This window comes from Saccostrea cucullata, unplaced genomic scaffold, assembly GCF_032062105.1.
Source record: "Saccostrea cucullata isolate Sc308-1 unplaced genomic scaffold, CSIRO_AGI_Scuc_v1 ctg2263, whole genome shotgun sequence".
Lineage (NCBI taxonomy): Eukaryota > Metazoa > Mollusca > Bivalvia > Ostreida > Ostreidae > Saccostrea > Saccostrea cuccullata.
In genome coordinates this window covers 116,916-135,147 of record NW_026921474.1, presented here as the reverse complement: position 1 = coordinate 135,147, position 18,232 = coordinate 116,916, and the positions used below count along the sequence as shown (strand labels likewise).

Below are 18,232 nucleotides of genomic sequence, written 5' to 3'. Positions count from 1 at the left end.
GATAAATACCCTTTATGACTGCTTTATCTGTTTTATTATATAACTCCGTTTTCAACATGTTTTAGGGTAATTTAAGTTCAGTTAACAGTAGCTTTGTGCTGGACAACAATGTAAATTGCAGTGTACCTGCAAGTAAACTTGCAATATCATCATTATAAATCAGTACCTTTCCTAAGTTCTTATATCTACATTGTTTGAAGGTGATTGAATGCTAGGACACTGTTTATTTAATATTTTTAGTTTGTTTAATTGGAAGTAATAAAAAGAGAAAACCAAAACAAAGACAAAACAAATTTCAAAAAAAGACAGTTGATACATATATTTGATGGTGTAGCTAATCACTTGAAGATATAACATGGTCTCAAAATAAGTCCATTCCACTGAGTTCTTTTCGTTTTAGCCCCGATGTTTTAAATAACTGGTCTCTGTAATTATGTTTCTGTAGAGATAACGAAAAGTATTAGAGTTCAAAAGTCAATTAAACATTACAAATAAGGACACGGATCTCTTCTCATGAGTAGGCGTAAGTTCTTAGTCTGTACACAACTTTGGGGAAAAGGCAAGTGTTTTCAATTCAATTCAATTCTTTATTGGCACTATTTAAAGCACATATTTATTAATCATAAAGAGTTAAAAAAATAATTATTTTGTATAAGAAATTTTATTTTTTAAAAATGTAGGCACGCGTTGTGCGTTGTGCGGGGGGGGGGATCCCTCCCGTTTTTTTTTTATTGCAAAATTGCGTTTTTTGTTTAAAAAGGTGTATAATTTATGGGCTAATGCCCACTTTCAGCATTTCTCTTCTCGGCTTAATATTTTGGTCACTCAATTACTTACCCCCCCCCCCCCACCCCCACCCTCACCATTCACTTTTTAAAAACGATGCCAGGTCCCGGATAATTTTTTGTTTGAAATAGATAATATTTCAATAAATCTTCAAACAATATTCATCTTTAAAAATATATTTTAGATAATGAGAAATATTCAGTAATTATGACGTGCGATCAACCAGTCAATGCTTCTTTAATTTGTTTCCCCTTTAATTGCATGTATTCAAATATAATATTAATGAACATAAAAATTTGAATTTGTAAAATGTTCGAGTATTATACTTAAAGTATTCATAAGACTGTTCACTCATTGTCGAGAGGTGAGAAGTGCATGTAGATGTGTTAATCGTTTTAATGACTTGCAAAAGCTTAATAGTTTTAAATCGAATTCTTGTGAACCATATTACAGGCAATAAATCTAGTAATTTTTATAAATTTTCTAAAATATTTCCATTAAAATTAAAAATGCGTGTGTTATAATGCAAATGGTGTTTGTACATAACCCATTCATAAAATGTTTTACGTGTGTAAATTTCTTTCTTGTTCAAGGCGTCGCACGTATATAAAATCATCGCTTACTGTGTCAAAATTGTCATTTTTTGAAGATTTGTTTAAAACTAAGGCACTTGAAACCTTTAATTCTCTGCATATTACTTAAATGAATACATCAATATAAAGATAAAAGAAATATATAAATTTTATTCTTTTACAAAACATAAATTTCATTGAAGTTTATTGACGTCTAAATTTTAACAAAAAAATGGAGCCAAGGAAAACCAAATATCTAGGTCTTTAAGACAACTGATCATTATTTAAAAAAAAAATCTCTTATACATGTTTTGATAATTCTTTTTATGATAATTATGATTTCATAACTGATAAATTGTTGACAGTACGCCTGTTGGTCGGGGGCTCTATCCCTTCACTCTCTACCTGCGTAAAGTATTTTAAATACGGAAAAAATTTCCTTCAGATACTGGTTGCCCCCCCCCCTCTTCCCCCGACTTTCAAAACTTTTGCTACGAGCCTGTTCCAGCCCCTAGCCCCTAGCCATATATGGCTTTTACTCATAGGAAAATTACTTTTCATTCCAAATTCTCACAAGTACATGTATGTATAATTTTGTATGTACATCATTTGGTTTTAATGTTGATATCTAATATAACACTTGTGGATGTAGAGGGGGAGGGAGGCTGTGTCCAAAATTATAATAAAAGATTTACTCAGTCAGTTTTGTTTAGTGTGGCTGTGGGGGCCTAACCCGACCCCAATCTGCCCCCTTTTTCAAGATTTCTGAATCCGCTACTATATATGTAAATGCTTTGAACTTGAAAATACAAATGGCTTTGCGTAATACATCTGTTCGAAAGACGGTGAAAGGGGAAAACATGCAAGTGTGCTCGTGCTTCCTGTGCTTTACATCCTTTATTTAGGTTCAAGTGTGATATTAATTTGATCCGCCACATGTCACTGTAGTCTCTAAACCAAATAAAATCTGCGATCTGCGCATGCTTAGTACCTAGCGGAGAGGTCTTAGTCTTAGGCCCAGTCTTACACCGCTTTCTGAAACGCGATTCAGGCCCGTCTAAATTTTGGCGTATTTTTTTTAGTCGGACTAACTTAAGCCAAAATCTACGACTTTTTGAGAAACGAGCCCCAGAGGTGAAACAGGTGCCATGGAGGAGTGAGCATCCTCTGCCGACCGGTCACACACGTTATGTGCTCCTTGTCATAATCGGGAAACCGTCGACAATTCAGTATGTAAATAATAGTAGTCATCAATTGAGTTCAATATACAGTCGTTTGTATTTTCTGACAAGGTCATTGTATCGACTATAAAACTTACGAAATGATGACTTTAAACGAAACTGCTGATATCCTTATTTCATCAACTTGTTTGTCTTTAACTCACCTCGTTTTTTGAAATTGTAAATACATAGAGCATGTTCTTGCGGATCGAATCAAAAGAGAAGTATAAACCCTGTATGCAGGCAATAAGGGTATATATGGCTGCATAAGTAAGGGAACTTGACGATTGAAAAGTCATCACGTAAATCAAAGCTTTGTTAGTTTTTTAGTATAATATTTTTCTTGTAAAATATCCAAGCATGAAATGGACTCTATGTCAGACTCTGTAGTAGCTTTCATTTCAAACTCACCAGGATATATGGTATCGACATAAGAATGGAAATAATTAATCATTGTTAATTGACAATACATCTATAAATGGCGAGTTGAAGGCCACAGAGAATATCTTCTATTCACATATGTTTTTGAACAAATTCTACTTCCGATGAGAATAAAAATAGGTCTGCCAATAACGGGGTGCAACGGTACCCATGGGAATTCCAATGGATTGTTGGTCTGCCAATCAGAAACTCGAGTATCTTTTTAATTTCAACTTCAGAGTACTTGTGTGTACATGTACAAAGAAGTTTTTTCCTCAGTATATGCGTATCATTCAAAGATATGAAGCTACCACTATTCAACTAAACCAAAAGAATTTTGTGCCATACACTTTTAAAAAGTTCATAAACTGTATATCACACTTAAATATGGTGTTTCATTTTCGGCTGCCACTGTAGTTGCACTTGGCAGCTTCTCGTTGCACACACCCCTGTAGTTCTCACTAAGTGATACCACATTATATACGATCATCATCACTACAAGTGCCTAGCTAGATCACTTAATTTCAGGCAATCGGCGAAGAACCTGTGACGATATTAATTTGTGATTGGACCCCTCATTATGTGATTCTGGGGCACTTTATTTATACAAACTTTGAAAAAAGAAACTGATTTTTATCAAAATGATCCGTAATATTTATTTTGTTCTTCAGTTGGGATGTTTAGTGTCGGTAGTTTTATCCCTTAGTATTGGAGTCGGGAAAAGTAAGTAATAAAGTACATTAAACTTTATTCAGATCAATTACTACCATAAATGGTTTTTTTTCTTATTTCTTTTTTGGTTATTTTTTGAGTTATGAAGACCATATTATTATATGAAAAATGTACAAGTTTTTCAAATGTAAAGTAAACACATGTATTAATATTCATTCCAACTACGACCAGTCTTTTATATCATCATCTTTATCGTGGTATAGCTAGTATACTGCGTTAAAAATTGAACAGGTTTCTAACCTATTCTTGTACGAGAACCCCAGAATTCCTTCTTCATAAAGGACTTCATTGTTAATAATATTATATAATCTTACCAAATTCTGCGGTGCACATTTTCGACGAAACAATCTATGGTGTATGTCTTAAAATCTTTTTTCAGACGTAACATATTATTCGAAGCCATACGAACAAGACCTTTTTGAACTGTTCAATTGATTTTAAAATAGAATAGGTATTATATAGATTAAATGCATGCAGCAAGTTGATTGATAGACCTCAGAAATATTCACTAATCAGGAAAGATTTTTTTTATTAGGACAATCATTAAAACACCGGTTCTTTAACTCGCTTAAGCATACTGGAAATTGGTTTATATATATAAATATAAATATAATAAATCTTTAATAGAAACAGAAAGTTAAAAAAAATAACACATCGTTAACTGTAGACGCACCCTTAATAATGCAGAAATCAAGATCCTATTTCCTCTTTCGCCTATTAAACAATTTGTGTAGAGTTTTGTGGGTTTGTTGTTTACTAATTGGTATATGGCTGAATCGTGGTCACATTGACGTTTGAAGTGTGCATTTTGCGGTCAATGAATACTAGGCGTAAAATAAATGATTATTATGGTTCTTTAGCTGATGCGCTTGTCTAATATTTTGGCTGATTCAGTAACCTTTGATATATCCTTGAATATGTTTACAACTCCTGTTCCAAAGATTCGGGTTTTGTACTTGATAACACAACCAGAAGGCTTTTATTAAGAATTCAAGGCCAGAAATGATACATCCAAGTCAAACTCTCTTAGCTCACATTGAAACTAAAGAAAACTGTGACTGAGCGAATTTAATATTTGGACAGAATTGTTTTCACGTGTGAAAGGACAGAAATGTGGACGAAAATTCCCTGTATTCTCTTAGTTTGATCGAAGCATTATTATATAACACCGTTGTTTTCTTTTTACAAAACGCTTCTTTATATATCCCCTTTCCTTATCGATATATACTGTAAGATGTAACTACACTCTTGAGTAAAACTCTCCATCATTTTTGTTTTAGTTGTTCAGAGAAGGGAAAAACCAGACCGAGTACGTCGCTCACCCCAAGATGGCAATGACTTACCGGTAGGTATACATACTCAGTATTCTTCCAGGGTCCTTCTCATTGGTCGTATTCGGGTTTTTTTTCATCACTTTTTATTTTTATTCAGTGTTTTTCTCTGATTAATCATGAAATATCCTTACTATAAGAACATTTTCAGTTTCTATACTTTGAATACTAGAAAGTATCTGTAGCTAACGGGAAGTATTTATTGTACTATCTACCTTTATAAACATTTCTTCTGCCACTGTTTCGAATACAAAACTAACATTTAAGCTTTCTCCTATTCTTGCACATAATTTTAAATTTGTTCAGAAAACCCAGTATCGATATGAAACTCGATCCAAAGCCATGATAAAAAGCATCAGGAGTTATTCACCTATAGAATCTTACAGATCTAACCTCTTTCCTCTAATTCAAACTTTAAGGATTATGTATATCGTACTCTTCGTTCAATATGCAAAACTCAGAATTATTGAAGATATATTTCAACAATACTGGATCTTGGTTTAGATTTAGCTTTATATGATAAACGTATTGACTTACTTTTCAAATTCAACTTCTTATACTTATACACCAATATACCCTTATCGTCTGCATATATAGGGTTTATATCTCTAAGTTGATTCGATACACGCCTGTGTATGCTATACGTATAAACATTTTTAAAAAGGGATAATTTATTGACTTACAAGTCGACGAAACAAGAATATCTACGGTCTGGTGTAAAGTCACCCTTTCGTAAATTCGTTAGTCGATATAATGACATTGTTAGCAATTTATACAACATATCATTAGTCATTTTTCATACTACTTGTTAGGCCATTATACGGGACGTTCAATAAAGAATGTCATCAGCTCGATGACATATAACATAGAAATCATATGCCATTAAGTTTGACTTTCTCTAATTATTGAATCTTTAATGAGTTGATAACAGTTTAAGTGACCACTTTTCATCACATAATTCCATTGTGAGGAGCTGGAAAATAAGGGCTACTCAAAGACACTGCATTTAAAATGAATATAGTCAAGAATCAGTAAACTAGAGTGAAAATAAACGCTTCATTAAGCTGCAGTAAAAATTGTTAAGAATCCCAAAGATATATTAACTGAAATATGTGAAAATTACAGCAACCAATACCTGTTTTATACACACATGAGCAGGTGGATTTCAATGAACAAAAATGATATAATGAGCATCAAAAATGGGTGCCGTCCTTGGCTACAAGGACATACAACAACCAATATATATTTGCAAAAATTCAACAAATTATAACTGATATTGTTTGATTGTCTTTAAGGCACATAGCAAATTTGATAGACATCATTTTGGGGGTAATGCACTCTTTTTTAAAGAAAAATTCGATAGTAAAAAAGTTTAATACTCAAAGGTAACCCAATATTTTGAAAAATGAGTGAAAACGACAGCGTGTAGGAAAATCTAAACAATTATTTAAAAATTTAAAAAAATGTTCTTATCCATGTTTGTCTGAAATTCAAACAGATAGTGAAACTTGAATCCATTTTGCTTTAACCCCCTTCCCCGCAGTCACGCATTTTAACGCATATACCTTTTCTTATTTCTAACGCAAAATCACGCATATACCGTTTCCCCGCAATCTCACATTTTCACGCACTTTAAAGAGTTCATTTAAACTTAAATTAAATGCCAATTTCCTTCTATTTTATACCTGCAAAAATCTCCTAAAATAAGAAAAGTTATTTTTGTATTAAAATATAACGTCAGAATATTATTTACGCTAAACTTTAGAGAAACGTGTACCACGCTAAAGGGTGCTTGCGGGGAAATGGTAAATTTCTACTTCTATGACGTGGACATTAAGCGTATGTTACATAACAATTCAGTAAGTTGTAAAGAGTTAAACCCTCAAAACAAATTAACAATGAGATACACTTGACAAAACAGCAAAGGGCTGAAAAGAGCAAAGGATTGCAAAAGCACAACAACAGTTTTATATGCTATTTTCTCAAATATTAGTGGTCTTGTTGTTCAAATTCGTATTGGGGGAGTAATTTCAATTTCTGTAAGAGTCTAGAAACAAAATGTTTGCAAAAAAGTGAGTGGTTTATGAGAGGAAGGAGCCAGAAAGAGGAATTCACTACATTATATTTCCTCATGACAGCGTCCAAACCCACAGGCCATGAAGAGTAAAGGAGTTCTAGGGATAAAAAAGTTAATGTTTTGTCACACCAAAAATATTGGCCAGCACTTTCAACGTTTGACTTGTTTCATTTCCTAAACTTGGAAAAAACACCTTTTAGAAAGAAAAAACAAGTACAGGAAATCATAGAATACAGAATAAGGAATTCACTACATTACATTTCTTCATGACAACTTCCATACCCACAGGCCATGAAGAGTAAAGAAGTTTTGGGGATAAAAACAGAAGGTTAATGTTTTGTCACACTAACAAAATTTGCCAGATCTTTCAACCTTTGACTTGTTTCATTTCCCAAACTTAGAAAAACAACCATCAGAAAGAAAAAAAACAAGTACAGCAAATCATAGGATCTGCCATATTCCAGTATACGAAGGGTCATGCTCAAAAATGTGTTCTAAAAACAATTAGAAATTGAATAAAAATGTTACGGACATGTGTTTTCATTAAAAGAGAATATTTTAGTTTAATCATGAAGACTAAATCATAGAAAAGCGTTTTTTTTTTTTTTTTTTTTTTTTGATTTCTTTCCGAGCACCGATGACATTATTTATTGAACGTCCCTCATATATCGACGGATTTTTCTGTTATTTCGCGATCATAACAAGGAGTACATGGGGGGTTTGAACGGTCTACAGGGGATGTTCATTATTCCCTGACACCTGGGGGTCGTAGCATAAAGGCTACTTAAGTCTAAGACCGTGCTTAAGTAGGACTAAAGTACAGTCTAAAACGTAAGACCGTAACTAGAAGCGTGCTAAGATTTGGTAATCTTAGCAGAACTTAGGCGGCCGGTAGAGGTGACTTAAGTATATCTTAACTTTCATGTACATATATTTATAATTATTTAATGTTGACTTTCGATGTTAAAATATTCCTCTGTTCATATTATGCATTAAAGAAAATAATTATCTCTATTTGACGCCGATTTAAGAATTTTACTTTTTCGTTGGGGGGGGGGGGGGGGGGGGGTTGATCACTGATTCCAATATCACTCCCAACAGAGCATACATGTAAATAAAAAATTTAATTTTAGGGATACGTCTGAAATTAGTGGGACCTCGGTTATAGAAGTAAAATAAACCATGGATCTGTATGTTCGTTTTGAAAAAATGAGTTGAAATGATTTGTTAAAAACAGAAAAGAAAGAGGATGATGACAGTATATCATAAAACTTCTGCAGTTTTTGCTTCTGACATGCATGGCCTGATACATAGCGGGGATTCAACATGTATTGAACTCTTTAGAGTTTCAAATTTAAGTAGATAGACGGTCGATTATCTTTTCTTGTCTGCGATAATAACAGGGTAAGTGAACATTTGTCAAAACAAAAGGAAAACTGAAAACATCTCAGGTGATAAAATAATTGCCGTAAATTTACAATGAACCACAACTCGCCACTTTCTGACCGTGCGGTATTTGCTTCCAAACATTCCGATTAATTCATAACATAATTATAAATTTTAATACGAAATCTAATCTAACATAACTTAAACCAATAGGCAAGGACGTCAACTTCAATATGTAATGAATTAAAACCCTAACCGAATCACTTTTAGCAATATATCTATATAAAATCAAAAAACATAGGTTGGCTCATATGAAATATTTTAAACATAAGTTTGACTTAGCTAAGACCTAGCTTAGTTCGCTTTATGTTACGGTTTAAGACATACTTAAGTAGTACTTAGACAGGTCCTAAGATTGTGCCTAAAACGTACTTACGACCCTACTTAAGTCAAAAACTTAGCAAGCTTTATGTTACGAGCCCCTGATCCCAGTTTTGTTGGTTCAGAGTTCCCTGTCTGTTCCTCTGATAATTTGTGTTGTTTAAATGGGCCTTTGTACTTCATTCTCCATATATTAATATTTCATATTCCACAACATACCTTTTTAAACAATGTTAGTTTTGTTTAATTCATGGAATATCGGTGGAAGTACGAAAAAAAAAATCGGCTGTTATACATACAATTAAGGGCCGCCAAAAATGCCAAATATATAGAAATACATAGTTCTTGATCAGCCTATAGTCATAACGCCAACAATGCAAACGAACATTATTTTCAAGAACTTGAGGCGACATTTATTTCATAGGATCTTTATTCGTGGTGGAATCAAATTTGTTTACATGTTTATCCCATGCATCAGAAATACAAGATATACTAGAGGTTCAAAATTTAAGGAATATACTTGAAAATAATTTAAAAGTATTCTTCAAAGTTCTTTACCACAATACGTCAATGTTTTTTTGTAATTTCTGATGAAAGCATGACAATTCATTCTCTTTCTTTCCCATGCTTCAGCTATGTTGTCAATAAATGCTTAGTCTTGGTTTTGACATAACAATTAATAGACATTTCCTTTAATTTTTTTTTTAAAAGTTAATAAATCATTTTCAGGTAGAATAAATTCCATTTTTCTGAATGTATGGCCTCTAGTTCTGATAAGAACCAAGAGAGAATTTCAAAAGTTAACCTGAAACACTAATTTCACCAAGACAATGAGGGTACATTTGAAATTACAGTGAAATTTCTTAATATCGTCGGGTCAATTATTCGTGCTTTAAAAAAAACATTGGTTTGTGGGAACTTGGTTCGTTGTTAGAGAAGTTTTAAGTTGTTAATTTAAAAATTGTTCATTAAAAATATATGCATGGAGAAAACGAATAGTATTCAAGCTCAGAAGTCCAATAAACAATACAAAATAGGTGCAGAGCAAACACGGAACTCCGAAACATTAGAGGTTGGGTCAGGTGCCATGGAGGAGTTCAAAAACATCCCCTGTCGACCGGTCACACCCGCCATGTGCTCCTTATCATGATTGGGAAATAAGGGGAAAATCCGTCGTCAATTCAGTATGTAAATAATGGACTAACAATTAGTATGGAAAACTCAGTCACCATTTGACTTAATGACAACTTGTATTTGCTGACAAGGTCATTGTATCGATCATAGAACATACGAAACGATGACTTTAAACGATACTGCTGATATTCTTTTTTCATTAAATTGTTTATCGATAATTTACTTCCTTTTAAAAATTGTACATACTGTCTTCCCACAAAATTTTATTGAATAGAACATTTGGTGTTATGACTAAAAATACTCATTACACCAAATTTTCTATTAAATAAAAATTTGTGGGAAGACAATAGAGTATGCTCTTGCGTTTCGAATCAACTGAGACTGAGATATAAACTCCGTATGCAGGTGATGAAGGTATATTGCTGCATAAGTAAAGGAAGTTATTGTCCCCCGCTTTCGCGAAAGCGAGGGGACATTAAATCTCATTCGTCTGTCTGTCTGTCCGTCTGTCCGTCAATCTGTCAGTCTGTCAGTCTGTCCGTCACAAAAACTTTAACCTTGCCCATAACTTTTGATTTAGTGGAGCTATGACTTTCATATTTCACAAGTGTGTTCCTTGTGACAAGACCTTTCTTTGGGTACCACCAAATTTGACCTTTTGACCTTGGAGTTTGACCCACTTTTACACAAAAATTCCAAACTTTTACTTTGGCCTTAACTTTTGAATAGTAGGTACTAGGACTTTCATATTTCACATATGTATTGTTTGTGGCAAAACCTTTCATTGAATAACAACAACCTTGACCTTTTGACCTTGATTTTGGAGATTTACGTACTTATGAAAAAACTTTAACCTTGACCATAACTTTTGAACGGTGAGGACGAAGGCTTTCGTACTTCACATATATAATCCTTGTGAGAAGACGTTTCATTGGATACCAATAACTTTTGCCCTTTGACCTTGACCTTGGAGTTTTAATTACATTCTAAAAACTTTAACCTTGGTTACAACTTTTAAACAGTAGATACTAGGACTTTTATATTTCACATATGTATTCCTTGTGGCAAGACATTTCATTGGATACCAACAACCTTGACATTTTGACCTTGACCTTGGAGATTTATGTACTTATGAAAAAACTTTAACATTGACCATAACTTTTGAACGGTGAGGACTAGGGCTTTTGTACTTCACATATGTAATCCTTTTGAGAAGACCTTTCATTGGATACCAATAACTTTTACCATTTGACCTTGACCATGGAGTTTTAACTACTTTTTAAAAATACTTAAACTTTGGTCACAACTTTTGAACGGTAAATACTAGGACTTTTTTTTTACATGTGTATTCTTTGTGGCAAGTCCTTTCATTGGATATCAACAACTTTGACCTTTTGACCTTGACCTTAAAGATTTATGTACTTATGAAAAAACTTTAACCTTGACCATAAATTTTAAACAGTAAGGGCTAGGGCTTTCATACTTCACATATGTAATCCTTGTGAGAAAACTTTTCATTGGATATCAACAACTTTGACCCTCTGATCTTGACCTTGGAGTTGACCTACTTTTAAAAAACTTTTTACTTTGGCCATAACTTTTTAACGGTCAGGATTAGTGTTTTCATCCTTCAAAAAAATCAACTTCAGAGTTACTTTCTAAATAAATGACATATGATAGGATGTTCATATTACACACAATATGTCATAAAAATAAAGTTTTTGTGACGGACAGACTGACAGACTGACAGACTGACGGACAGACGGACAGACAGACAGACGAATGAGATTTAATGTCCCCTCGCTTTCGCGAAAGCGGGGGACAATAACATCTCACCCACAAAGACACCGAAAGCGGGGGACCACAATTCTTTGAATTTGCTTGTTGTATTGTAGATATGAATTCATGAGTTTCTTCATACACTAAAACATTAAAAATTAATACCAACGAAATTAAGTAATTTTACAGTTCATATTCCTTAGATTCCAAAAATTTGATTGAAAAAAAAGACATAGCTGCGCATGATGGAGATTCATTATAGTAATTTGTCATTAATTGTGTGTACATGTAGCCGACATTACTGCCCTTTCGTTTGGTTTGTAAAACATTTATCTGAATGAGCAATACGCTTCCGAACAATGTACCACAGTTTATAAACGGTTAAAAAAGTTCCAACGTGAGATAAGAAATTATGTACAGCGTTATCTATTCGGTTGTGGTTCTATTGCTTGCCAATAATAATATTTGAGCTTCACAATGATAAAGAATACATCGTTTTCTTTAAAAGAGCTTTGCACTTCTAGCTTTTAAAGTTGTTATCGTTACATTTTGTATCTCTGTAACAGGGGAAAAGAAATTGTTTAATGATTTATCTTCTTACTTCACAGGTATCTCTTGTCAATTACCTCAAAATCCTTGGAAGGAAAATCCTTATAAAATCGATTTAAATGAAAATGAGTTCATAACATTTAGAAAAGTCATTAAACAATGTTTAATGTTTAAACTAAATTAATGTATGGTGCACCTGTAGTCTAATTAAAATTATCAATCTCTTGTTCAGAATTCGAAAATTATTTATATCAATTCAAAAAAAAAAAGTTAAACTGCTTAATTCACAGAATGAAGTATGAGTTAATATGATCGAACAAGTTCATAATCAATACGTCTACTTATTCCCTTACATTCTTATATTGACCCTCTTTCCCTTGTGCATTTCTAAGCTTGAATCTGAGAAGGTAGATTTTCTGGTAGAGGTCTCAATCCCAATGAGTTCTTGAACCTCTTATCTCTCATTTCTTTGATTGCAATAAAAGTTCTACAAAAGTAATAAGCCACTTATTGTCTTTTAATGATTTAATTGTTTCCCAGATATTAACTTCTAGAAACCCGCTAAGTTCTCCACAGTGTTCTACTGTAAGACATTCATGTGCTCATTATGGAGGACGGTAGATGTTTTACGTCACAACATATCAAATGTGAATGCTTTAGATTAGATGTAAACATTAACAACTGCTCACTACAGAGGTGTTCGAAAATGAATACCAGTCACCCATCCTCTATATAACTTCTTCATCTATTCATTATTACCTCAAATAATATATATGGATTGGTTGCTTTTAAATTCATTCTTATAAAAAAACATTTATTAAAATAAGACACAAGTTATTATCATTATTTTTTTTTTTGCTAGATCTTTATTTCAAATCCGAGTTGCCATTTTTATTGAGATTGCCTGATCCTGAATATGCTTACTATTATAAAAAATAATCAAGGTCACTCATAATATGTAAGTTTTACTAGTACGAACAAGGGGACGTTTTCAAATTGTATGTTAAGCATGCAAATCTTAAAAAACCAAGCCTTCCTCGAGTAGAGTAGAGTAGAATCATATCATGACTCCAACATGAACTGGATGAAGCAGAGACCTGTTAAATATTTTAGAGGGCTTGTTGCATAATAATATGATTACTTTGAATTATAATATCCTCTCTACTTAAATTTTCCTTCCTATTTTAAAAAGCCCCTTCCAATGACAAGTGGATCAAACCAAAGAGGAAGTTATCAATCTTCAACAGGATACGGAAGTGACGCAGGAATTCAAATACCGAATTTCGAACCCGAATATCGCTCATATGACGTTTCACAAGGACAAAGCAGTTCAGGCCAAACAGATTCTGGAAGTAGCAGCAGGATCTACAACAGTCGACCGGACACTTCAAGGCAAACAGTGCACGAGTCCAGGGGAAGAACTTCCTATACTAATTATAATCCTGGTAACACGGGTGGCGGAACTACTATTTATAGAAACAGTGGCGGTAGTTATTATCCGTCTGGAAGCGGTTCTGTGGTTTATCCTGTAAGCAGGGGCCGCGGAACGTCGCCTGTCACCGGCAGAATGTCCAATGACCCGGTATAACCTTATTTTACCTTTTTTTCTTCATAATTGTAATTTTCATCATTGATTCTTTCTATGAACGATGTTTTTAACAGGCCTTACTGTATTTTTTTTTCTCATTGAAGAATTGTCCGGCGGCTAGCGGGTATGACGTTTACATTAACGGCTTAAGGTGCAATGAGGCCGTCCGAAGTTTAGGGAAGTTTATTTGTTACACGTATGAAAGAAGTTCCAAAGACTGCTGTGAGTCGTGCCTTGCTGTCAAACAAAGCTACAACAGAGGCGAGTGAGAACATCTTTTAATGTTTAACGTCAAATTTAAGTTAATAACAAAGAAGTTGTTACTTGTCTTGAGTTCTAATTCTTTATTGGTCTTTTAATCGAGACACTTCTACTAGTTCACAATATAACCTGCTGCATTTCAGGATGTGAATATGGAGACCGAAGTTACCAATGTAGAAACATTGAGCCATTCGATTGTTATGTGGACAGAACCCGGGAAATCTGCTGTGATCGGTGCGCTCAATACTTACGTCAGCTTAACACAGGTATGCTCTTAGGACTGTCCAAATTTACTCAATCACACGTAGATAAGGGGGAAAACTATGTCAAAACTTCCGGTTAAAGAGTGTTTGATAAAAATTCTCTTTCTGGAGTTTCCACGGGTCTAAACTATAGTTTTATTGTGTGAAAACTACAATAGCGAAACTCTTCATTTTTATACCATATATAGCTTACATTAACTTCAGTGTACATGCAAAGTTTGGGGAAAATCTACCGTCCATCTATGTTTGAGGGACCGTTTCAAAATACAGGTATATTTACTATTGGATTATATAGGAAAATGCAAATTATACAAATACTACAATAGAAATTTTGTTCAAACTACTTACGTCAGTTAATACAGCAAAGAATTAGCAAATTTTACTATTTTTATAGAGTATTACAAAATATGACGTACACAGAGGATTCAAATGAAAACATTATAAAAATATTGGAGATATTCTCAAATATCTATGTTTTAAATTTCAAGAGCGTATGTTCATTACTTTTTCTTTAATAATATTTTTATTACCCCTTTCTTTAAGAGCTACAGATTATCATAACATCAAAAACACACTGCAACGACGTCAACCTACCTATCAATTGAAAATCGGTTAAAAAATCCGTTATATCAAATTGTAATTACATTTTTATACCTATAATTTCTTAATTTTGTTTAATTTTAATAATTAAGCGAAAAAGTTGCATTAAAACAGTAAATAAGCTCCATTTTACTATGATGCGCGAAATATTGCGCAATGGAAACTATAGTCGGCCCCCTTAATTCCGCCGATTCACAATTTCTGTTCAGTTTGCAAGTCGAAAATTATGCGGATTTCTTGGTTTGCAATGTCTGAAATGCAATTAAAATACCACCAGAAAACCCACATTGTGTACGTAACTGAATAAAACTTATGCGGGAAAAGTTTGTCAAAGGTGTTTAATAATTATTAAAATGATAACTATTTGATTCAAAATAACACTGCCTATCAAATTGAAAGAAGTGTTTAGCATTTAGTCGACAAATCACAAAGCAAAAGCGCCAAGATTTGTTTTGGGAAAATTTAGAACTTTTTGAAATCAACCCGGATGTCGCGCGTCATTGCGACGTCGACCTTGAAGCCGATTGGTCGCAGTCACGCACCATTGCCCTTGAAGTCGATTGGCCGCTAGAATCTCTAGGTCAGTAGTTCACGATACGTACAATAGATCACTTCCACATGCTGATGTCGTTAAATTACTCAGCGGGTAATTGATCTTAAGAGGGAAGTAATGAGGAACTAATTGTCGCGAATTCCTGTCGCCGTTGAGTTTGTCGACATCTTGAACTTCAAAGACAGTAGTACATGCAGTAAGGCACCGGTAAAGTGCATATGGTTACCCTATCAAATTTGAGACAGAAGTTTAAAGCATTCTTTTAATATTGTTTCGTGAGGTGATCTTTTAGCTTCTTTTGTTCAAAAATCAAAAGAGCTTATTATAAAGGCATCTCAATGGTAGTCCATTCGTCTCTCTGTCCGTCTGTCTGTCAGTTTTAATGCAAAAGTTTGATTCAAAAGTTAACGCTAATTCTCTTTCATCATGTACACCATTTCATTTTCAATATAAATTAGGATTTAACTAGTCTTGTTTTCATTAAGACTTCTTGCTTATAGTTCAAATCAAATTAACAGCCTCATAATACGAATTTTTCCGTTGAAAACGAAGTTTCTTCTTATCATCTTGTACGAAAAGTTAAGTTTGTCGGAATTTTATTCCAGGGGTTTCAAACTGTGCCTATGGTGACCTGACCCCCCGCTGTACAGTCGTCAACCAGAAGCGCCATCTATGTTATTTACCAGAGAATCAGAGACTGTGTTGTATTACATGTCCACGAGTTGCAACCGATTCTACCCCAGGTAATGGCGCCTTCAACATTACTTACACTTGTTTCCATGAAAATCATTTCTGTAGAAGCCAGGAAAAAAAGACTTTCTTAATCAAATTAAGTCTTAAATTAGAAAATTAAAAGCGGTAAGAAACTTTAACATTTTTTGTCATTTTGAAATTTTTTTTTCGTCCTTATAATTTTTTCTTCAATGTGACATGGTACGTCATTAACAATTCCAGGCTGTCGGTGGGGTGATCAGAACCCTGAGCTTTGTACACCGTATACCCCTGACGGTCAGCTGAGGATCAACTGTTACCAGAGCTCAGTCAGTCAGGTGTGCTGTAGAACATGTGACCACATCAGAAACAGCGTCCGCAGCCCTGTAGCGGGTAAGAGAACTGAAGAAAGAGAGATAACTCACACACGAATTCTTACACTGAAATGAAAATTGCTGTGATTTTTTCCTTATTTCTTTAAAAAATATAAACTAAATTACTTCTATTCTTTAACTTTGTTTAAGCAAATATATTACTAGTAGTTCATTTTAACAAGACTTTTTTTTTTTGCTTATTTTTGATTATGAGTCGGATATTGCATTTTCACTAATTTTCATATTACTGTTATAGTTTTTTTTTCGTTATTTCTATGTTTTTCATAAAAAAAATATGGATAGTATGTAAAAATAACATATTGAAGAACCTAATTAACAAGTAATTATTATTATTTTCAAATTAATAATATTTTTTCAAAGAGAATTTCAAAGCTAATACTCAACGTTTTATCTGCAACAGGTTGTGAGTATGGGGATAAGCCAGTATCGATTAACACACCGAGAGGCACGCTGAACTGTGCGGATTACATTCACTACGCCGGAGTAACGGCGTGCAACGACAGTGAAATTAGGAGTTATTGTTGCCATACATGCTACAGGTACCAGCAAGCGAGGGCAGGGAGTGGTCAGTGACGTCATAGTGACGTCACATCGGACGGAGTGGTGTCTGAAGATTAGCCTGGTTCCCTGTCCCTGTTGTGTTACGAGTACTCTGTCAGGGAAACAGGCTAGATGTTGATGAAATAATGGAGACACGTTGAATTTAACTTTTTACAAACAAATAATGACTAATTCGTTGTACATATGTTTTTTTTAAAGGAGAAATTTAATTGATAACTTATCATCCACATTGTACACTTTGTTATTTATTTCATATTATTCCAAAAAAATGCTTATTTGTTGCATTAAATTTATTTATCATTTTTAAATAGGCAAAAATAGTATTTTATCTTTCTATTAAATCATTTAAATCTAGTTTTCATGCCTATGTCAAATTTACAAGAGTAAATTAAAGGGTTTTTTTTTAATTCAAAATCTTGAATTTATTAGGGATGGACATACCTATTAAATAATCTCGTAACGAATCTTCCTGTTCAATATCTATTGACTTTATATCTCAGGCTATTTGACAGAAGAATGAAGGTAATAATTTTCTATGATGAATTACGTATTTCTGAAATAAAATATTGATGTTTTGTTAAGGCTGGGAGCGTTTATAGATTCAACTTATCTTATTATTAACTCATTAATTCAGTGAATTTAAGAATATCCATGTATCAGTCATGTATTTATAATAATTTTATTTTTGTTTGTTTGTTTGTTTTGTTTTGCACACTGCATGATTGTAAGGAAGATTTAAATTTGTAATAATCTTAGTACATCTCATCAGAATAGAATCTATGAATTGTTGTTAAAAAGTCAAGTTTCAATTTTTCTAAGTTAGTAGATTTGGAATAATCAAATGTACAATTATTCATGTAATGTCAATTAAAAATTAACATATTTGTGATTTGATATTGAATTTCATAAATAATAAATTCAACGAAAAAGTTA

The 18,232-nt window shown here is 33.3% G+C and overlaps 1 protein-coding gene across 1 annotated transcript; it reads left to right on the top strand.

Annotated features, from left to right (window-relative positions):
- The first annotated feature begins 3,477 nt into the window (after nt 1-3,477).
- LOC134260071 (uncharacterized) lies at nt 3,478-18,232 on the top strand. Its single transcript, XM_062742656.1, has 8 exons — nt 3,478-3,721; nt 5,011-5,075; nt 13,560-13,949; nt 14,060-14,216; nt 14,360-14,482; nt 16,238-16,375; nt 16,587-16,736; nt 17,139-18,232. Exons 1-8 carry the CDS (start codon nt 3,640-3,642, stop codon nt 17,309-17,311), a joined length of 1,278 nt encoding a protein of 425 aa, XP_062598640.1. The 5' UTR covers nt 3,478-3,639; the 3' UTR covers nt 17,312-18,232.

What these genes read in the sequence shown, in the direction of transcription:
- LOC134260071 (XM_062742656.1), top strand. Translation starts at nt 3,640, where the DNA reads ATGATCCGTAATATTTATTTTGTTCTTCAGTTGGGATGTTTAGTGTCG. An exon ending in AAGATGGCAATGACTTACCG is followed by an intron (nt 5,076 to 13,559) that starts GTAGGTATACAT and finishes TATTTTAAAAAG; the next exon opens with CCCCTTCCAATGACAAGTGG. An exon ending in CAAACAAAGCTACAACAGAG is followed by an intron (nt 14,217 to 14,359) that starts GCGAGTGAGAAC and finishes GCTGCATTTCAG; the next exon opens with GATGTGAATATGGAGACCGA.